Source organism: Passer montanus, unplaced genomic scaffold (genome assembly GCF_014805655.1).
Source record: "Passer montanus isolate IOZ18808 unplaced genomic scaffold, ASM1480565v1 scaffold1, whole genome shotgun sequence".
Classification (NCBI taxonomy): domain Eukaryota; kingdom Metazoa; phylum Chordata; class Aves; order Passeriformes; family Passeridae; genus Passer; species Passer montanus.
The window spans coordinates 3,068,117-3,091,031 of record NW_024356504.1 but is presented as its reverse complement, the minus strand read 5'-3'; the positions used below and the strand labels follow the sequence as shown (position 1 = coordinate 3,091,031).

General features: G+C 35.1%; 1 protein-coding gene across 7 annotated transcripts in view; it reads left to right on the top strand.

Annotated features, from left to right (window-relative positions):
- Nucleotides 1-22,915, top strand: part of ADAM23 (ADAM metallopeptidase domain 23) — a 65,587-nt gene that overhangs the window by 15,607 nt on the left and 27,065 nt on the right. For all 7 annotated transcript variants that reach the window (XR_005626318.1, XM_039696944.1, XM_039696954.1 and 4 more), the window contains exons 4-15: nucleotides 4,695-4,758; nucleotides 6,893-6,975; nucleotides 7,649-7,712; nucleotides 9,941-10,013; nucleotides 10,511-10,587; nucleotides 11,461-11,526; nucleotides 13,962-14,033; nucleotides 16,418-16,584; nucleotides 18,712-18,796; nucleotides 19,562-19,652; nucleotides 21,238-21,286; nucleotides 22,434-22,533. Coding sequence is in view for 6 of the 7 variants with exons in the window: in XM_039696944.1 (XP_039552878.1) it covers nucleotides 4,695-4,758; nucleotides 6,893-6,975; nucleotides 7,649-7,712; nucleotides 9,941-10,013; nucleotides 10,511-10,587; nucleotides 11,461-11,526; nucleotides 13,962-14,033; nucleotides 16,418-16,584; nucleotides 18,712-18,796; nucleotides 19,562-19,652; nucleotides 21,238-21,286; nucleotides 22,434-22,533 (991 nt within the window). In the remaining variant the exon portion in view is untranslated. The remainder of the gene's footprint in view (nucleotides 1-4,694; nucleotides 4,759-6,892; nucleotides 6,976-7,648; nucleotides 7,713-9,940; nucleotides 10,014-10,510; nucleotides 10,588-11,460; nucleotides 11,527-13,961; nucleotides 14,034-16,417; nucleotides 16,585-18,711; nucleotides 18,797-19,561; nucleotides 19,653-21,237; nucleotides 21,287-22,433; nucleotides 22,534-22,915) is intronic.

Below are 22,915 nucleotides of genomic sequence, written 5' to 3'. Positions count from 1 at the left end.
AGTAGGGCGATAACTGAATTATTTGAGAAACTACTTGATTCTTGGTTTTTTTACATAATTCTTTTTTAAAATAAAATTTTTAAAAATGATTATTTTTAAAATGAAAATGGGAAAGCTAGTCATAGTTTTTCAGAAGGAAACTTTGGGTATTTATGACATTTGTTAAATAAACAATAGAAATTTAATAAATTCACCTAAAAACAGTGAGTTCAACAAAGTTTGTGAATATAATTGAAACTATTAATATAAACAAGGCTGTAGATGGGCATTGCATTAGATGATGGTGCCTTGATAGTCTTAAAACAATACTGCAGCAAGGTCTCTTTGTTTTTACCATCTTTATGTGCTACTAAACTATATCTGTCAAATGGACAAAAACATCTGATGGGTGTTCTGTTAAATAATTCAACTAAACTAAGTTGCTCAGACACTGGTACTGAGCTTGAAACACTTCAGTATAGTTAATAAAGTATTACCTGGTAATAGGTTAGTATAAAGATAATAGAGGAAGTATGCAAGAAAGCTAATTCTTGCTGTACTCTGATTTTTGCAGCCTGTCTGCTAGGTTGCTGGAAGGTAAATTGCTTTCTTGTGTGTGATATCTTTTGGTAATTTCATAGTCTTTTCCTACCCAAATCAATTCTCTTCTTCAGGATAGTTGGATGCCAGCTGAGGTAAGCCACTTTTACTCTGCAGCTCTCCTGCTAATGAAAACATCAGCAGTGAAGTACATGCCAGGGAAGTGGATGTGAGTTCTTCAGAAAGCATCTGCTGCTTGCTTTAACAGCTGCTCTATGCCTTCAAAGGCAGCAGCTACAGGGAATGGCATATCCCTTTGCTGCTTATTTTGCATTTCTCAGTGTAACTCAGGTAGAGGAGCCAGGGAGCAAGACAGCTCAATAAGAACAATTATCTGAGATAAACAAGGCAGGGTGGAAGGAGCTGTAGAAAAGGACACAGCAGACAAATTATTTTGTCATGGGTTCATTCAATATGTTGCAACTTTGTGTGTTCATTGTATAGGATCATACTAATGTGTCACTACCTAAAGAGACTTTTGTCTGATGTGATCATGACTGACACTCATTTCAGTTAAAGCTTGCACTGTTTCTGGTGCTTGTCATACTGAAAATCAAATTTGCTGTGCTGGATGCATTTCTGCCCTAAGCAGGATGTGAATGGTTCTGAATGGATCAAAGGTGGCAAAACACAGTCCAGTGTAGATGAGATGCAAATGTATTTCATAGAACTCAGGTTTGCCTTTTAGAGGTAAATTTAGGCATTCTGTAAGTGATAATGAAGGAAGAAGAGTTATTTTGTGCTGTGGAGACCCTACTTTATGCATGAGTTCTGTGCCTCATTCCTCAGGCAATTGCTTTTCTACATGAGCTCTTAATTGGTGTATTCTAGGTCTTTCTTTTTGATGCCACTTACATAAAGAGCCCCATCACACCTCCTGGTGAAATTGCAGCGCTCTTCTGTGTATGTCTTTTGTCTAAGGAAAAAATGATTGAAAGTTATTTTGGTTAAGTGTTCTTTTTTTTCTGTAAAACTTTCTTATGTCTTTTGTCAGATTTGTCAGCATTAATAACAGGTAAAAGTTTTGTAGGGGAAATTTGCAATAGTAGTTCTATGTGTATTTTTACATCTGCTGTTATTCCCAGAGTTTTAGCAAAATGTAGAACAAATTTCCTTATCCTTCCTGTCTCTCTCAATGTTTGCAAGTGAGGTGTTCTTTTGGATGTTTTGCCAGTGTAGGCAGATACTTGAAATGAGACAAAGTGATACAAGGTACCTGACAAAAATGAGGGACTTGCCAAGGGGGAGGCATGCAGTTTAAGGAACAGCTGACTGGTTTTTTTAATAATGGAATGTTCAGAATTCTTGCTGTCCTGAGGGAAATGTTAAGGGAAAAATGCCCTTGCATGACCTTGGTGGCTATGTGTGGCAAGCTTAAAAACATAATAATGACCAGAAACTAGAGATAAACACTCTGGTCCAGTCTTGTATGAGAAACAATTTTGTGAAATTCAATAGTCTCGTAAAAGATTTCCACTCCACCTTCTAGGTGGTGGGTACTGTGTTATGTTTGCCAAAAGGGTGCTTCACAAATTAAAGTTGCATTTTGTTTATAGCATGTCATTTGGGAAGAGTATCACAAACAGCAGGCCTTAATTTTCTTTGGAGGGAATTCGTTCAGCATGGAGAATTTTACTGATGTGCCTTCTGTCCTGCAGATCCCAAAGGTCCATCTTGGAGCTGGCTGGCACCAGCTCTGGTTGGACATGGGGGAAGCTCCCAGCAGCTTCTCAGAGAGCCACTCCCACAGCCCTCCCCAGAACCAAAACCTTGCCACACAGACCCCCTGCATGCTGGAAAGTCAGAGATGAGAAAAGTGTGGAGTCTTCTGGGAAACTGTCTGCATCCTTGCTTTGTACTTGTAGTATTTGTGTGTATACATACAGGAGTTTTCCATCATAAGTATGCCATGGTAGATATCCTGTCATGTGGGACACTGTACTTGGACAAAACCCAACTGGGAATTCTTTTGGCAGTTGGAACTAATGAGAAGCTAAAGAATGGAAAAGGTTGGCAGATGAGGAACCAACTAGGTTACAACAGAAGCTCAACCAAAATCCAAGGATACTGAAGTCTGGAAAGATGCTGCAAAGAGTAGACTAAAGAAGTTTTGAGCAGCTCTCATGTCACACAGAATAGGATAAATCTGAGAGAAATGCTGTAATTAAGCTATAGTTAGTTGTGAGTCAGTACACGTAGTGGGAAATCACTTACTGCAAGTCTTATGAGATGCAAAAAGCACTAGATAGCATAGAAAGAAGTTCTGAGATCAGTCATACTAAGAGAGGGCAAAAAAGAAGGTGTGAAGCTGTGAGCTTGATGATAAGTGCTGATCCAGGAATTAGTTTGAGAAAACCAAAGGGTCTTCATGAGTTGAAGCAGAAGTGTCTGTAAAAGTTGGAATCTGGTCAGGGCCTTATCATGTTAGCACAGTTCCTGTGTTTAATCATTCTCAGTAATTCTTTAAATACTTGTATTGTAATTACAGTTTTCAGATTTCTTACTTATGTCAGTTACCTGCAGCCTTGTCTCTACCATCCCCTACAGGGAACAGTAGTCTTTATGCTTCATAACAAGTATGAAAATGCAAAGAATAAAAGGATGTTATCAACACTCTAAACTTTAATTGTTTTGTATATGTATGCCTTTTTAGAAGCTTCAGTCTTGCCATGTTAAATAAATATTTGCATTGCAGTCAAGTATTTACACTATTTATATAGCATTTGTAATTTCTGCAGAATGTTTCTAGCTTACTATGACACAAAGTTAAAATTAATTAATGCAACTGAATTTATTTTAAAATCTGCACTTAAAAAAAATTAATAATGCCTTCACAGTGATGTTTAAGACAAATTATTAGACTTCAGTAATTAGTCAGGGCTCTTAGCATTGGTTTGGCAGGCCCAGAGTGTGCTGTGTCAGTTTCACGAGAAAGAACTTCTGACTGATAACTGACTTCTGCAGGATGCTCTCTGATGAGTGTAATGCCTGATAAATATGGCATGAAGAATTGATTTGAGGAGCCAGGAGTCCCAGAGTTGAAGTGTTATCAGGATTGCTAATAGCCTAATCTGAGTTTGAGATACCCATTATCATAGGTTGTTTTTAGTCATGAATTCCCATCAGAGCTATTTTGCCACACCAGATTTCCATAATAGTGTTTTTTATTTGTAGCAATGATTTTTTTGTTTTGATATATATACCAGAATCAGACCTTTTAATGATTTTTTAAATTCTTTTTTTTAGTTGCAAGTGTACATTAGAGACTTCAAAAATGCTAAGAATTCTGGATCACATTAAGTAAAATGCTTATCTTGCATATTTGGTGGGGCCAGTTAATGTCTTTAATTGCTTTGCTCTCCCTGGGCATTATGCTGCAATCCTGATTGTAAAAGGGTGAGATGTGAATGGGCACAGAGGTTATTGCAGGACGTGTACGGGCTGGCTAAGCTTAGTTTAAAAAAAAAGAGAAAAACTGTAAATGACATATTATAGAATATTATTATGCTTCTGAAATTTTCCTGGTAGAGTTAGAAAGGAAATAAGAATGAGAGGTATCCAAAAATAAAAAGTGTAAGAAAAAGGGAAATATGGACTGTGTTTTGGGTTCTGCATTGTGTTTTCTTTTAAGGAACATTATTGCTTTTGGGAAAAAAAAACAGAGTATTTGCAGCTTGTGAAAGTGATTATACATTACTGTCTTCATAATAATGGTGTATTTATTTGTTCAGCCTTACATACAATCTATTTACACTTTAAGATAGAATGGAAAAGCTATTTGAAAATGGTGATGAACTAAAATATGTATACTGTCAGCAAGGAAATTTCTGAGGCCAAGGGGTATTTTTTTTTTGCATATTTAGAAGGCTGGTTATCTAACTGTAAAGCTAAAATGCAGGGGATTAAATTGCATTTCATTCACCCTTCTATACCACACTCTCACTTCCATTGTACCTTCAAACCATTTACTAAATACAAACTGCTTGATTTTTTTTAAGTAATGTACAAGGAAAACAAAAATGGTTTGAAAATGCTAACAAAAACCCTCAAACTTACCCATAGCAATAGAAAGAGTAATCAGATTTTTCTCATCTTTGTTTATCTTTCTTTGACAGTGACTTGTTATCTTCCAATTATGTGGAGATCCACTATGAAGATGGAAAACCAAAATTTTCTAAGGTATTGTGTTCTTAAATTGTCATTCCTAGGGAACAATGCCAAAAAAAAGTTTTTTTAAAAAAAGGGGTAGAAAAAAATGTTTAGCAATACTTATAAACTTCAGAAGTGTTTTTCCACACTGAGAAGGTAACTATGATCTCATCGTGTACCGATATCACAGCAATACAAGAGGAACTGTACAAAAAAGAAAAGCTGTGTTTTGGGGTGAAGAGTAGGCATTTGTAGTGGTAGTAGTGAAGATAATCCATTACTGCCAGCACAATTACATCATGTAAGATATAGGAGGTGGAGGGGTTGAAGTCACCATCAGATTAGTCTTCATTAACTATTTATGTGTCCTTAGCACAAAGTGCAAGGAGAAAGAATAATGGTAATGTTAGACATTTAAACAAGCTCAAAAGTCTTCCAGTGACTTTTCTTTGCAAGGATTATACAGTCGTGAAACAGAAAAAGAAAGATTTAACTGAAACCTTAACCTCTGGAGTTATTACAAAATCAGCCTATTGCTAGACATCCAGTTAATTTTGTCAGACTAGCTCCCAAATTGAATTCAGTGCCATAGGCTATTGATCCAAAGCCAGATTGAAGTTCTGCAAGGTAGTTCAGCCCTAAGGGAACCAGACCAGTCTTTTTGTTTGTTTGTAGTAACAAAATGAGGACTGGAAGGTTCCTAGGAAGGCTATAAACTACATTTGCAGGGAATTACTTTTTCTGTATTTGGTAGAAATGCCAACATATTTATTGCAAACTTATTATGTGTGAATTATATCTGTATTTAGAGTGGAGGCAAGCAAGCATTCTGGTTGTATTCGTGTCTTCAGAAAGTCCAGACTGTTGTTTGTCCAAGTATTAGATGTCTGGTTTATTATTTTGACCTTTCTGTAGAGAATCTCAAAATAATAAATGGCAGATTAGGGCAGAATTAAACAACTCCACTGCTATGTGATTACTGAGATATGCTGTTTTGTTTTCTTCCACTGAAGAAGAAAAACAGTTTCATGTTACATACAAAGGAAGTTGTTCCATTAAGACTCAGTCTTCTGCAGGATAGGCAAAAATGCTAAATGATGCAAGAAAACAATTCCCTCTGGCATTTAGTCTAGCTCATGCAATTGTCAGCTGCAGCACTAGCATTGAGCACTGCGGTTGCTGAATCATGAATCTGACTGGAAAATTATATTAGAACTTCAGACTCAGCAAATGGGCTACCTTTGCATGCTGCAGTAACTTGATCCAAACTTCCTAGGGGATGTTTTCTGAATTGCTGTATTTAGAAGCGATAATAGAGCTCCTGAGGTCATGTTAATGTGGAAAAGGTTTCATTAGAGATGATAAAAAGACCCCAGAACCCCACGCAATTTGTGCAGGAGGTCAAATAAGGACTGTGTCCTGGTCCTTTGCAGTGTCTTGTAATACTTTTTATGCCCAAGTAAAAGATTGTTTTGTTTCCTGATGTGGATCTGAAGAAGTGAGATCTCAATTAAAAGTATTTTCTAGAAAGAGTTAGTTAATTGCAAAAATGACTGAAGAACAAACAGCAATTTCTTTACTCAGGTGATCATCTTTAAAGAAAAAAAAATCTTGAAAAGCTTTGTGTGAGAAACATAATCAAATTTAGCTGTTAAAAAGCGTGTTTTATGCATTCTCACGGATGGAAGGGTAAACACAGAATGATTACTCTCTGTGAAGTACTTTGATTTAATTATATACAATAACTTGTAAGGAATTTAAATCAGAATCTGAATAACTCATTAAGTAAGATGCAAAATGGAAATAATGCTGTCATAGACAAAGAGCATTTACATTTTTTATACTGTCTCGAGTTATAATCATTACATAAAGAAAGGGTTTAATATGCATGTTGGAGTTCAGATGACATGACACAAGAATTTAAAATATTTTTATGATGAATAGTAGGTTTTTCAAACAATGGCTGAGAGACAACCACGCTTGAGTTTTAATAAAACTTTTGAGAATACTTTTTAAGTTTACCTGAGCTTATTACTGATAGACAGTAAAGACAAGTACATAAATGAGATTAATGTTACTGTTAGATTTTTTTGGCATTGGTTTTATGCAACAGGCATGAAATCAGGATAATTTTGTGTGTGTGTTTGTTTTTAAAAATTATTAGGGGGGAGAGCATTGTTACTACCATGGAAATATCAGAGGTGTGAAGGATTCCAAAGTTGCTCTTTCAACTTGTAATGGACTTCAGTAAGTGCATGTTATCATTTTTTAAACAAGGCTATAACTGATGATTATTCTTGAATATTGTCTCTTAATATAGAAGGAACTGAAGTATTAGAGGCTCAAAGATTTTTTATGTTTTGAAAATTTTCTTATTCTCATTGGAATTAGTGTTTTGATGCTGTCTCATGAAACCTTTGAATACAATAAATGCAGGTAAATATTTCCCCAGATAACTTATTATGGTAAAGGATAAACAAGAATTACATTTTAGCAGTTTGTATGCTCAGTATTCATATATGATTCTGTCATAGAAAAATTGATCTTTTTGTTAGATTGTACAAGGAAAAAATGCAACAAATTACCATTAATTCCTTCTAAGTGCAGCTCAGCTGTTGATTATATTTTGCATGCTAGGATGTGTCATAGGACTTCCTTTTTCCAAGGTCAAATCTTTACCTCTTTTGGTATTTTATCATTGCATTGCCACTACATTTAGTGTTAGTCCATTAAAATATGCCACATGTCTTAATAATCCCCCAATCTTGGCTTTAGCTACAAGTGGTAGTAATGAACATCTATTTAATATTGGTCAGTTTTTCAGCTCTAAGTTTGGTTTTGTCTTATCAAAATTCATATCCTGGAGTCAAACCGATTGCCTTGTAATCCTAAATATCACTTCTTTTTCTCCATGTTCTAGTGGCATGTTTGAAGATAATACTTATTTGTACTTGATAGAACCAATGGATCTGACCCACACTGCAGTAAGTTTATTTTTGTCTAATTTATTTGGTTTAGAAGACTGCTCAAGGAATAGAATACCAAATAAAAGTATTAGAATAATTCAATAAGTGATAGGTCTCATGCATTAATATGAAAATGAAAAGTATTTTAAAACACTTGATTTAAATTTGTTTAAGGTGGCAATTATGTAATTATGATTTACCTATGATTTTTTTCTGCTTTTCTTTAATCCTTTGTTTCCTACTTGCTGTTGGTCATTTAGATGCTGGAAACAGGCAGGTAAAACATGGTTTCCCATAGCACATGGTTATGGATTGTCAAAAAGTGCTTATCAGTTTGCTCTAGTACTTGAAGTGTTTATAGATTCATTGGAAGGATCTCTGAAATTCATTTATACATTCCTCTCTAAATAGCTGCATCAGGTTGCTCTCGGCCTGCCATGATTCCACAAAAAGCATGATTAAATAGATAATTACATCTGGGTATCTTAAACTTTGTACATCTCTAGTCAGTGGTCATTGTATAGCTTAAGTGATTGTGATCCAGCACATTCAAATGCAAGATTATGCTGGATCAGCATATAGGACTGCATTTATGCAAGTATTTTGCTATTTTTAAATTTTTTTTTATTTCGTGTTTTACGTGTACAACCGTTTCTAAAACTTTAGCTGTTGGTACAGTTTACAGAGTTTCACAGACAGCAGTAAAACTAGGTCTATTTCTAACCTCTGAGTGATTTTCAGCGAAATGGTTTTGCAACATTGAGACAAAGCATTCTCAGGGTTTGTATCCTGCTTGGTCTGTAGGCTATATTGCAGATGCTGTGCTACAGTTCTCAAGCTTGTCTCGCTCTAGTATGTGACAGTATATGTACAGTATGTGACAAAAACTGATGCTGCTGAAACCGACACGTTGTAATGACTGGAAAGCTGAAACTAGAGTCTGAATAAAGATCTGCAAAATCATTGGCTGATACTGTCAAACTGGATCAACGTTCAGAGGCCCCGGTGTCATGTGGACAGTCAATTATTGGGCTACAAATGAAACTTCAGAGACATGGGAAAATATTACACCTAAAAGAGTCAGTCTGCCCAGGAGCAGCAGTACATGCTGTGTATCTGTGATGTAGCACATGTTCATAAAGGTTGCAATTCTAAAAACTGACAACACCGACACAGTAAATTCATGGAGATTATGTTTATACAAGGAAGAAAAAAAAATTGACTAAACTGTTTTCTTGCTTAGTATACTACCAGGAAATCTCTCTGAGTGGTATTTCAGTAAAAATTGTAAGTAGAGCAAAAGTTATAAAAGTGAGATACCATTTGCCAACTCAAGGTTTCAAGTTGAGCTCTAAATGAGAAAACAGATGAGATACATAATTTTCTCAAGTGTACTGGAAATAATGCAGCTTTCAGAGGCTCATTTTTTATTACAGTACATGAGATAATTATCTTGAACAAAGCCTTAAGCATGTACTTTATTCAGCTTGATTAATCTTAACTATAGTAGATGCTATGTAAAACTCCCTCTCCTTCCCCCCAAAATCTAGCCAGTGCGTGCTGTATTGTCCTTCAGTGTGCTGTGTGTTTCTTATGGAAGTTACAGAACAGTAGCAACCTACCCTTTGATAAGAATTGCTTGTTTTGGCAGGCTCTGCAGAGGAGGTGTTATGGAATAAAGGAGTTGTTTTCTAGAGTAGATACTCAAATGTGATAATTTAGGGTATGGCAGGTGTCTAAAGAACTATGCATTAAAAATCTTGTCCTTTTAAAGTATGGAATACACCAATAAAACAGGGTGAAAGGATCCTCTTAAGGATAGCATACTTATTGGTTTCTTGCAATTTGCTGCAATTAGGTTTTTTTTCCATAAATAGTAGTAGTTGCTTTTTATCTGTGGAAAAAAGATTTCAACCAGATGCCAACATTCTAGTTTGATTTTTTGGAATAAGGGATCTGTGTTCTCTAATGCTAAGGCTTTTAAAAGACTTTTTTAAAGGTAATCTCCAAGACATCTGTGGCACTTTTTTTTTTTGTAGACTGGTCAATTTGGTGAAGCAGAGAGGCTCTATGATTTGTTCAGGATTGCAAATAAATTGCTTCTGGTTAGTACTATCCCAGATTGGTACTACAGTTGCTTGTGTTTTATAGAAAAAATGATAAAAATTATAAATACTGAAAGAAGTGCCACATTTTTCACTTGATGTTATTAATTAGTATAAAATTTCACATATTTTTCTTTTCAGGACAGTAAAAGTAGGCCACATATCATCCAAAGAACTTACGGGACACAAGCCTCCAAACAGCTGCGAGACCTTGGTATGTTTTTGCTTGTGAGTTTTTAAATATTGGAAATAATCATATATATGACTTGGAAAATTTGAGTACTGAGCTAGCAGTGTTTGTGAAATTGCTAGTTATTTAGAAAATCTTGAGAAAATAGATATTTACGTGCCTTTTTTAACAATTATTGCAACGCAATATAGATTTTTCAAAAGGCAGCTGTAAGATTTTCCTTCACAGACCTGTATTTAGCTTTTCTCTGAAAATCACTGAATTAAACCAGTGATATTAATGTTACTGAGGCAGTGAGATGGAAGAAAGTGTATATTCTAAGCCCAGGTTATGATTTCTTCACATCTCCTTGCATGCTTTAAAATTTCTGAATTACTTGAGTTTTGATATGTCTTCTATCTTTTTAAAAATGAGCTTTTGGATAGCAAGGGTATTTCTAATTTTTGTGATCTTAATTTACTTTTGGTTTGGATGGTGTACATACGTAGTTTAAAATAATTCTTAAATTGTAATTTTTACAGACACTGACTCTAGTTCTGAATGGCCCTTTCTGTCTGAACTGCAGTGGCTGAGGAGAAGGAGAAGAAGAAAGAGAGCAGTAAGTAGAAGTCTGACTCTGAGTTAAGATCATTTATAAAACCAAACTCATTAATTTCTGTATTTTTTAATGTCAAGAGAATGTAGGGTTTAGGAAACAAGTATTTTTAGAATCTTAATATTGTCCCATAATACAGTTATCAAATGAGAAAACAAGACTTTGCTTCAAAAATAGAAAATTTGGAAGAAAAGTGATAAACTTTCTAAAGTCATAGCAATGTTATGCATCAATTAAATTGAAATTTAGTAGTGGAAATTACTTTAGAATTTTAATTTTTTGTCTGCTTGAGAATAAAGAATAATTTTGAATGAACTCTTGCTACTTTATAGATGCCTGATTTTATTGTCACTTGGCTCATTAAGTAGCATGATTATATCAAAAATCCAGATGAGGACACCAAGAACTGCGTTACTGGGAGAACCTAAGTGGGCAGTCCTCATGATCTTGACATGCATATGTATCAGTTAGGGGAATAATGGAGTTAAAGGAGATTTTCCTCAATTTCTTCACTGAGTTGCATAAGCCACACCATATTTTTGAGGATGCTTATGTTTTTAGTAACTTCCTTCCTCATGAAATCTGTGGTGAATAGTATGTGATGTAAGGAGGAGGAAAGCAGTGGTGGTGTCTGCACTGAAGCAAAAAGAGTAGACCCTGAACTTTCCTAGTGATGGTGCTCAGATTCTCAGCCAGTGTTTAAGTTACTGGAGCTATGATTCTTTACCCTACTTGCATTTGTCACCCAGTTGTTTACTGCTTTACATACCCTAAACAATAGATATTTTATATGTATATATAACAAAATCAGCTGCACTTATTTTTGAAAATAACTACACCTTCATGATTTCTCAAAGAATTTCTTTAATTCATCAGTTATCTCGTGGTGTCTTTGAAGAAATGAAATATCTGGAGCTCATGATAGTCAATGACCATAAAATGGTAAGTATATCAATTCAGTGGTAATCTTCCTTTTGGTGACAGTTTGTAGGCTGATGTACTGCCTACAAATTGTCACTCTTTTTTGGGCCCAGGGTTTTATTTATCAGCAACTATTAACATTTGTACTGTAAGACACACTGTAGGCCATAATACCTAATGAAACTTAATGTTACCTAAGAATTTCTGGGGCAGTTATATATTCAAAATGAATCTGGAACACTTTGGTATCATGTGGATAAATTAATATGCCCATAACGAACAAAGTAAAACAATAAAACATTTTTGTCCAGAACAAACACACTAAATGTTCTAAAATTACATCCTATCTTTGAAGTTATATAGAAGGAGGTCACAATTTGTTACTTTGACTTTAGTTTTACTAGTTTAAGTAGTAATGCAGCAAAACATGTAGACAAAACTCTGTTCTTCAGGGCTATTCCATACTTATAAACAGGAGTGATAATAGAGTGCAAAATAAGTTGTTTGTTTGATTCAGAAAGTGTTTGTCATTAAAAAAAACCCAAAATGCATGGGGGAGGAAAGCCCAATTTTTTCCTCTTTTTGTCTTGAGCAGATTAGGTGATATTTGTTGTAGGCACAAATTCTTATTTTTTTTAATCAAATTTTACTGATACAATAGTTTTTACTTATTTTATTGGGAAGTAAAGAGTTTTTTATGTCTCTCACCCTGCTGCAAGTTTCCCAGAGCTTTATGGAGTTATGGGCTCTGTTGTCAACACTAAAGGATGATATTTAAGAGCAAGAAATTGAAGATATCAGAACAGGATGCAGTAATTAATACCTGTTCCAGTGCTGAATAGACACATAATGTACCCTCCCCTCACCTGTCTAATAAATCATAGATGTAGTCTGGGCAAACATAGCCTATATATTATCTGTGTTAATTTATCACTGTGGAGGGAATTTGAATGGGTGGGAAAAGTAGGACAGAAATTTTTTGAGCTGTTTTCATTTGTGAAGCCACCTGGTAGGAAACTACTCTGAAGAATGTTCAGGTGTTTGTTATTTAGCAGTAAGGCACAGTAACTGAAGTTATGGCCATTTTGTATATGCCTGGTGTTCCTTAGAAAGAGAAAATATTCCTATGTCTGTCTCTTTCCTCTGGCCTCTTGTATTGCAGACGTGCTTGAAGGTGCTCACTACACTTATTACAGACGCTGTTGTTTCCTGTAAATCTTTATTTGTTAGAACTTACAGCACAAGATTTTTTGCTTCATACTTATCAGTGACTTAGAAGCAGATAGTAATTCTTTTCAAAGAATAAAATGGACATACTTAGGGAAGTGTTCACAGTCAGAGCTTGCCAGTCCAGGAGCTCACTAAATAGGTTTCAAGGTTTTCTGCTTACCAGGAGAGGGCATGTTTCCCCTGCAGCAAAGGTCTTCGTTGGAAGAAGTATCTTAAACCTCCTTGATCATTGTGTTAAATGATTAATAGTGTGTATTTTCACAATGTTTCCTTTCCTCTATCAATAAAGATCTCTCAACACATTAAATTTCCCCCTGTTCTAAGCAATTTCATGTTCATTTTCTGTGAAATTTTGAAGAACTATTTTTCCTATCTGCAAATCATACTATGTAATGTAATCTTGGTTTATAATTTTATATTTTCTTGAAAGTCATAAGGATTCATCTTCAGATACCTTAGCTACATCTTTAAAAAACTTGACTTGAAGTTTTTTAAAGAAGAAGGAACAGAAGGGGCTTATAAGCCAGGGTGAGGGAAGACATGAAACCATTGTAATGACATGCACAGACATTGTGAAGCAGAATTTGTAATACAGCTCATCTAGGTCTATTAAAAAAATAAAGTTAGGATTTAAGATATTCAGCTTAACTGTTTTCATGTTCAAACATATATTTACTTTCACCATGCACTCCACCATGCACTCCCTCTTCCATTTTGCCTTTTCCTATGACTACTGCTACATGTCACAAAAGTATTGTGCTGTTGTAGAAAAGGAGGGCTTTGCAAAGAGCTGTGCACAGGATAAGTGGTAAATGCTTCATCTTCATGTCTTATAATTAAAGTGATGGAATGTGGCTACTACAGTCTGATATGTAACTCATCAGGTTAAGTAATTTTAATGGATAAAGCATCCTCTCAGTTTTGAGATCATGTTTATGTTCATGTTTACCTGTAATTTTGTCTCAAACATTTGAACTCTGATTCTAAACACAGTATTTCTTGTGGTTAAATGCTTCTTTTACAGTTGGGAAAGGCTGTATAACATACATGGCTTCCTTTATCTTCCAGGGATTCTTGAATATGAGATATAGGCTGTGATCTGAAAGGTCTTTTGAGTTTTTCCCTTACTCTTTCTTAAAATATTAATTTTACTTTCATGCTGTAAAAATAAAGAATTAGTAATAAATATTTAAGTTCTCACTGTGTTCTACTTTCTCTTCTTTTAGTTCAAAAGGCACCGTTCTTCAACTGCATACACAAACAATTTTGCAAAGTCTGTGGTAAACCTTGTCGATGCTGTAAGTATCAATATTTCTTCTGAAAACTGATTCACTGCCTTCTACTTTAGCACTGTATTCAAAATGTTATCATTTTCAGATACCAAATTTCAATTACATTTTAAAGTGCACTTCTAAAGTTCCTCTGCAGAAGAATAGCCTGGGGTGAATGTATAAGAAACTCCCAGATTATCTGTGGCATTTTTCTTAAAGCTTGCAACTGAGTTTGCCTTTGGCAGGGGTGATTTCATTATCTGTCAGCAATTAAGAATGAGATTTAATCAAATTTATATTTGTATCTAACTACAAGTGATTGAAACTGCAACTATAGCTCACAAGGGATACATATATCTATTGGAAGAAAAAGTGAGCGTGAGTAAAATAATCTGCTTTATAAATCTCTATAGCTTAAAAACAAACAAAAAAAAAATGCCAATATACTACATTATAAATGGGGAAACTGACACAGATACCATAATTGTATCTGTGTTAAATTTAAAACAATTTTGCATACAGCATATAAACTAAAAGTAATACTTGTGGTAAAATTAATTTGGTTTTTTTTTTCCTCTTTTTAATACACATGATCACACATGTTTCAGAGCTCTGTGTGTAGTGAAAACAGGTAGATTTTCAGTAGGGATGAATACAAAGGCTACCAAATGCTGACTCTGAGTCCCTTTTCCATGTGACATTATTGATTCCAGTGGAACTGTGTGATATGATTCAGTGCAAAACATTGTCAACAGTTTGACTCGGATGAAACAGTGCAGTATTTGTTCTTACATATAAAGTGTACTGGATGTATATTGAAAATTTAGGTGAATATATTTATAATATGTGAAATACCAGAAGTGTTTTGGAATATTTTTCTGTAATGATGTGAAAATGCCAATAGCCTAAAGAAAAAATTTCTAGAGCAGATAAAAATGTAAATAATTGTAATATTTCTGCAATTTATATTGGACAGCCCCAAAGAAGAGGTTGCATCTTTATTTTTTTCCTCATCTGATAATTATTTCTTTCTTCTGCATTTTAACAAAAGTTATTTCATCCATCTTTTCTTTCTCTATTATGTCTGGTTTTTTCCATTTTTATCTGTGTGTACGCAGAAACACAAGCTTCATTCTTGTGTAGAATTCAGTCGCTTCATAGAAATCTTACAAAATGACATCTTAATGACTTTTTATTTAAATAAAGCATGAAAAAGAGTAGGATTTCTGCCTTGTTATTCTCTTGTGTCCATAAGGTGTGGGCTGTATTTTTTACTGATTTGTTGGGAAAAGAATAATGGCTTTCAGCGGTCTTCAGGTTCTTTGCCCCCTTTTCCATTCTTTTGGTTTTTTTGCTTCAGGAAATAGACATTTCCTCTCACAAGGAGAAGTAGAGTCTTTATTGATCCACCCCTGTGTCATTTCAGGCAGTTTAATTTCATTGGGTTTGCTCATGTTGTAAACTATTTTCTGTGGATGCTCTCAGCCTGTCTCCCTGAGATTGAAGCATGCCAATACTCTCTTCCTTCAAAGGTCTTGGACAAAACTGAGCTTAGCTGGTTCCTATCTCTCGTTTTTATATTTCTCTTTTTTTCCTAAGCTGAGTATTATACATTGACTTTTTAATAAGGAGAACACTGTCCTGGTACAAAACTGGGTTTCTGGTCAGGGTGAATAAGGAATGCATCTTTTGTAGATCTGTAAGTTCTGCATAACCTTAGTTAATAAAATTTGACATATTTTGAACTGAACCTAAAGACAGCAGTAGGTTTATGTCAGAATAAAGTACCATGCACAATGTTTAAATGCATATTTTAACACTGTTTTGTTATTTTTAATGTCTGACTGTTGTTTCCTTGTCTACTGCTACAGTAACATTAAAATTTATAGAAAAATCAATATTTTTCCTTAATTCCACTCATGCAATGTGAGAATTAAGTGATCCTACTATATAAATAGAAATCCAGCATTAATTAAAATTTGGATTTATTGGAAAACTGAGAAATTATTTCATTTCGACTTTAAAATAGTCTTTCACTACTTTTTGAGATAGTTCTTTTCTTTTTCCTTGAGATCACCCAGAGTACCTTTACATTTCTTCTTTGGAGATTTTTGCATAAGTTTTCTGCAAAATTCAGTGGCAAAGTTATTTGCCATGATAATTTAAAAAAAATTGAGTGGCTCGAGGAAAAAAAAGCAACTAGGGTTGGGTTTTTTTCCCCCTTCTAAAACATAAAATTTAAGTGGATCAGAATATCAGCTTTTAGGGAATGCAAGGCATTGCCAGCTAACTGTTTCCCCATGTCTTCCTCCTGCTCTATCCCTCTTGTCCTTCCGCTTTACTCTTACTGGCTAGCTGTGCATGTTTGACCCAGTGTTCTACTCCTGTGCCTGTCCTGTCTCTGCCCTCAGATATACAAGGAGCAGCTGAACACCAGGGTGGTTCTGGTTGCTGTGGAGACTTGGACAGACAGAGACCGCATTAACATTCACCCTGACCCTCTGCAGATGCTCCACGATTTCTCAAAGTACCGGCAGCACTACGTCAAGCAGCACGCCGATGCTGTGCACCTGCTCTCGTATGTATCCTTAGAATGTTAGTTCCTGTCTGCTGCTTTTCTCCACTTCTCTCTTCTTTCTTAGTTTTTTTTTGCTTTGTATTCTCTGTATCAATCAACATCTGCCCTCCTTAGGAAGCTTAATGGATATTTAACACCTGTTTTTAATAGGTGTAGTATATGCCATGGTCATGTCGATAGATATCTATAATGATATTTCAATGTCTTTGCAACCTGGAGACAGTGTCACTTGTGAAGTGTCTTTAGATGAGCCCTTAAGGACACTTAGCTTTGCTAATCAGGTGTGTAATGTGCTGCTTTTCCAGTTATGATCAGGAGAGGGCAGAGCTGACAGGATTATGTATTGCCACAAGAGTGTTCCAGTTAGTAAATTTGTGCACATTTTTGCACATGTGGCTGCAGTGATGATTTGTTAATGGAAGGTCTTCTCCTTTAAAGCTGTAATGAATTGTTCTGAAACACAATGCATTTTGAAGGGAAATTCCACTTGCATCACTAGGCACGACTTCAGCCTTGGGCAAGGATTATTTTACTTCATGGCATTGTAAACAAAGAGGAGGAAATGTGTGTTCCCCTGTGCAGCATAGGGAAAGATCTTGAGCTGTCTCCCAGCAGCATGACACACTTGTGAGGATGGAGTAACTAACGTCTTCCATCGTGAATATATTTTCTCCTGTAGTTCATCTTCTGCAGAAGAAGATAAAAACAGGGGATGAAGAATTTCCTCCAGATTTCCTTAATACAGGCATCACAATACAATGCTGCTTTTGTTCTTCGTAACACAGGCACAGTGCAGCTGACATGCACTCTTAGTGACTTCCATGCATGTTTTGTGTCACCTGCTGAAGAGTTTGCCAGCAACAGGCTCTTCTCATGGTGAAAGGTATCAAATCCAACCTGAAATACAAGAAGTTCCATTTAAACATAGGGCAAAAAAACCCTTTCACTGTGAAGTTGGTCAGATGCTGGAACAGGCTGCACAGAAAGACTGTGGAGTGCTCATGCTTGGAGATGTTCCAAAGCTAGTGGAATGTGGCATGCTCCAGCTGAGCCTCCTTGGAGCTGGGGAGAGATGAGCTAGAACATTTCCAAAAGTGCCTGCAGTCCTGTCTGTTGTAAAGCCCCTGGCTGTAAATGTTCAGTTAAGCTGCAGTCTGAAAGTTCTGATGGCTGTTAGAATGTTCTGAAAAACAAATACATACCTGTATGGGGTAACCTGTCACTTTAAAAAAAACCATCAGTTTTCAAAGGTTAGGTCATTCATACATCCTGCAGGATCACTGTAGGTTGTTTGTAGGCTGTGTAGATTTATTGTTATGACTATGAAGTTAAAGTAGATGTAATTCATAGTAATTTATAGGTATTTTATTGAATAATTTAGATCTTCCAGATTACATTACTTAACTAAATTATTTGGGGCTTATTAGCAATAAGTGAAAGGAGGCAAGGTTAAAGAGCACTATTAAATTATTTTCCCTTTAGGTGTCTTTCTCAGTCTTTTCATTTGGATTTAAAACTTAAATTGGTTTGGATTCAGATAATAATTTTTAAAGTTCTCAGTACTGGTACATTTCAGAATAGAATTCCTTCTGACAAATCATAAATTGGAATATACTGTGAACTTTTTAAAGAAATGGGCAAGGTTAAAGAGCACTATTAAATTATTTTCCCTTTAGGTGTCTTTCTCAGTCTTTTCATTTGGATTTAAAACTTGAATTGGTTTGGATTCAGATAATAATTTTTAAAGTTCTCAGTACTGGTACATTTCAGAATAGAATTTCTTCATGACAAATCATAAATTGGAATATATTGTGAACTTTTAAAAGAAATATTACCACTGTATTGTCTTAGGAGTCTGACACTCCAGATTTCTGTGCTTGGTTGGTTTGTGAGTTAAGACTGATTCTGACTCTACAAGAGAAAAATAGTATTTGTGTCAAAGCTTATATAAAACCATCTCTCCCCATGTTGGTGTTCTGTCTGTAAACTTGCAGTTGCTTTTTATGCTAGAAATAGATGGATGTACATGAAATGTATCATAGTATGTGTGAGAGTATGCTCTTTCAATAAGCTCTCAGTGCCCAATGTCAATGTGTTATAGTTTCTTCATTTTTATTTGTTTGTAAGGAATGTGACATTTCATTACAAAAGGAGCAGCTTAAGTTACTTTGGAGGTGTTTGCTCTGTGGCCAGAGGAGTAGGAGTGAATGAGGTAATTTTTTTTTCATGACTAAAGTGAAATAAAGTAGAATGAATCTCTACATTATAATCTCAAGAGTTCATATGTTTTAGTATCCAGGGCTTTAAAGATAATTTACATATTAAAAAGTTAGGATTCTCACAGCCAGCCTTCCTAATCATAATCAAACCACTGCTCAGAGTGCCTTTCTTTTTAGAGAGTATTTCTCCTGTCTTCGTTATTGTCTTAAAAAGAACTTGAATTGGCTTTTATTGTATTTAACAGGAATTTAGACCCAAAAATCTCAGGAGTATTCGAAACACAGCACTGAATATCTTTGTCTTGGCATTGTAAGACACTTGATCTTCTGAGGTACCAATGCCAATGGCATGTAATTCTTCCTGAAATTTTTTAACATTGAAATTATAAAACAAATTGTCCCTGTGTATTGATGTTTTACTATTATTGTTATTTTTTTCCTCAGTGCAGTGTTAAATTGATAATGAAATTCTCCTGTTTTTACATGGGTTAAATCCTATTATTACAAAATTGTATTGCATATGTATCAAATAAACTTGTTTCTTTAGATTAACCAGCCCTGAGATTAGGAGAGGAATATTTTATCTGTTATGTAGTTTATTGAGTTTATTTTCTTTGTATGCACGCAGAATTGTGATTGACTGCACTGAATTATTGAAGTAGTAGGTATGTGGTAAGGCAGAATGAGGCAGTGTAGTGTTCATTGCAATAACTAATGGGTTTTTGTTCTTTTATAATTGTGCTTCTCTTGGAATGCAGTATGGCCTCCCTTTGCCCATGGCACAGGAACTAGCACAGAGTCTTGCTCAGAATCTTGGAATACAGTGGGAGCCAGCTGCCAGGAAGCCGAGTATGTACATGGAGTCTTTTGTCTTCTTTAGCTACATACAAACACTTCTTTTGTTGTGTTTGAAAGAAATGCCAACATTTCTGTAACCACAGAACAAGAATTTCTGCTTTTGGAAATACATGTAGTGAAATTTCAGCCTCACCAAAATAAGAGCCTCCAGTTTAGCGACATTTTGTATGACCTCAGTGATGTCATGTGTCGAGGTTAGAGTCATAACCAATATTCAAAGGTATATTGGTAAAAACACCATTAATTCATTTAATTTAGAACTCATTTTCTATCATGAAATCTATAAATCCAATAGAACAATCTTCTTGAAATGCAAAAATACCTGATTTACAGTTGAAGAAATGGTGAGGAGTTGTAACCTAGTCCAGTGTGACATTTCCCCATTTGTTATCTTGCTGCTTCACAGTCAGACCAGATTTGTGTTACCTTAACATCTGTAGAGTGTTGGTACAAAGACTGCTGCAAACCCCTTTTCAGGGCTAAAGAAAATTGCTTGGTTTTCACTTGCATTTTGTAAGGAGTTTGGCTACCTGCTCTCTTTGTTTCCTCTTAAAAAATGTGAATGATAATGTTGACTTCACTGTGGAATCAATTCAAAAATCTGTGAATTAGGAAACCATGCTTAGGAATATTGTTTTGTAAAGCATTGCTTTTGAATTGTGTAAACTAGCAAATTACTAAACTATTTTCTCTATAATTGTTTTACAGGTAAAACAGAGTTCATACAATTTGGAACTCAGAATATTTTTTAACTGAAAAATAGAGGCTTTTGATATGATAACTTAGTGTCCTTATTTGGATGCCCTTTATAGGGAAAGATTAATGAAAGACCCGGGGAGAGTAGAAATAACCACAGAAATTATCTTTGGATATTTTCCATGGAGAAACTGGGTTTTAACAGTAGTATCTACGGTGCATCTACCTTTGGTAGATAATTTTATGGGCAGTTTGCAGCTTCTGTTTTACCAACCATAAGGTGCTGATCTTTTGTTTTTATGTTATGAATTTGGTCACTGTTGACTTACGTGCTGTAGCTGTAAGTAAACTGTAAATCCATTTTCATTCAACTACTTTTTGGAATGAATGTTTGATTGGCTGATTGACATATAACTGTTAATAATTTTATGCCAAATGGAAAAAGCCTGGTCTGTCCAGTAACAATCCTCTTTCAGGGTATTCTGTATTTTTAGGGAGGAGAAAATTTAAACATTTAAACAAAAGGTGAACATTTAAAATCATCAATATTATGTGTGCTGCAGACAGCCTTGTGCTGCCTGTTTATAGAGCATGGAGGAAAGAACCTTGCCAACTATTTTTAGCTTTGTGTAGTGCCTGAAATTTTGTTGAACCTGCAGAACCTGCAGATATGGTAATCTGAAAGTATTGTATTTTTTTAAGGTATTAGTATGTCTTCAAGTGGGCTGGTTTCCTTTTTGGGGCTAGAGTTTGTACAGCCAAGCAGCCATCAAATCCGTGTATAATTAGTCAAGCTCCATTTTTATAGTACTTTATATTTATTGTAAGCATATTTATAACTTCTCTCCTTTTCTGTTGTATTTTGGTCTTGTCTGAGAAGAGTGTGACTGCACTGAATCCTGGGGTGGTTGCATCATGGAGGAAACAGGGTATGTCATAAATATCAGTAACTGAGGGCTCTGGAATAAGTTCATAGTTTACATTATGGCAGAAATACTTATGCATTGGGTTTTAACCAAGTGTTTTAGTGCTAATAAATGAAAAACTAGAAACAGTTGGAACTCAGTCCTTGGGTAAATAAATGGTCAGTGAAGTCTGAAGGGGAAGCACATCTATATGGGAGGAATTTTATTGCCCTTCCACCCTCAGACACTGCCAAAGATTCTTTTCTCTATACTGTAAGTAATTGATTAGAAAAGGATAACTTCTGAAATATAGGGGTTTGAGTCTTATAAATCACTTCATGTCAGTATCTTGATGACTGTGGAAGCTGGATTGCAAAAATCACAAAGAAAATTAATTACAAATAAGACAGAATGAGCTTAGTTCTTCAGCAGAGTTACTTTGTGGCTTCCCTGTAGACTTGTGGGGAAATAGCTCAGTGGGGAAATAGCTCAGTGGCAGTGAGCTGTTAGAAAAGGAATGGTGAACCTCCTTATGGCATGGTTACCCCAACTTTCATAGTGTAAATAGATCTCATTCCCAGATCTCAAAACATGACTAATAAACATATAAGACATTTTCTGAGTGAGAAATTACTAATAAAGTACATTTCTAATAGTCTGGGAAAAAGATGATATTGAGGAAATATGAGAGAAGTCTGTAACATTATGCAAAAACAATTATTTTTCTTCTAGTATAAGAATTAGGGAGACATGCAAAGAGATTAGCAAATATCAGAAGAAAGCGGGATGTATTAAATTGTGAAACTTCTTGTTGTAGCATCTTGTAGATGTTAAAAAAACAACCTGAGAGGATACTGGATTATGCATGCAATAGAAAGGGTGACTAGCAGCTACTATGGTAATGTGGGTTTACCTTATTAAGAAGTTTAAAACCTACGGTTTCATATACTGTACATAAAGCAGAAATATAAAAAAGGCAAAACACTATAAAATTTTTCTTGTGTTCTGATTTTATGATTTGAGAATAAGACTGAGTTGTCATACTGTTGCATACAGTGGTTGTAAGAAACTGGGATTTACAGTATTTTAAAAAAGTTGTGACCCCTTTGCCCCTTTCCAGTAGCTGATGGTGTTTCAAGGCATTTACTCACCTAATTCTTTGCCATTTTAGGGTATACCATTCCAGGAAATTCTCCAAATGCAGCATTGCAGAATACAAAGAATTTTTACTTCGTGGGGGAGGTGCCTGTCTTTTTAACAGGCCGACAAAGGTAATAAATAAGTTGGTAGTCAGGACATCTCTACACATTGTAATGAAAATGTAATAATTTCACTGACATCATCTGTTCTCAATTTTATTCAGATATCTATGTAGGTATTTTCTTGAGGTTGTAACTAGCTGTTCAGCCCCTTAGCATTTGAAAATAATATTGAGAGGAATGCAACTCGATTTCCCTAATTCTTCATATTCAAATAATGATAAATGTTACATTCAGCATAAATTCAATTCTTATTAAGCTGGAAATAGTGCACAATAAATCTAGAAGTGTATGCTCCACCTATACTCAATTCTTGGACTTTGTGTCTGAGGTTGTTAAAAAGAATGCTACTTACCACACTGGGAAATAGAAATCCATAGCTGAATTTATATAG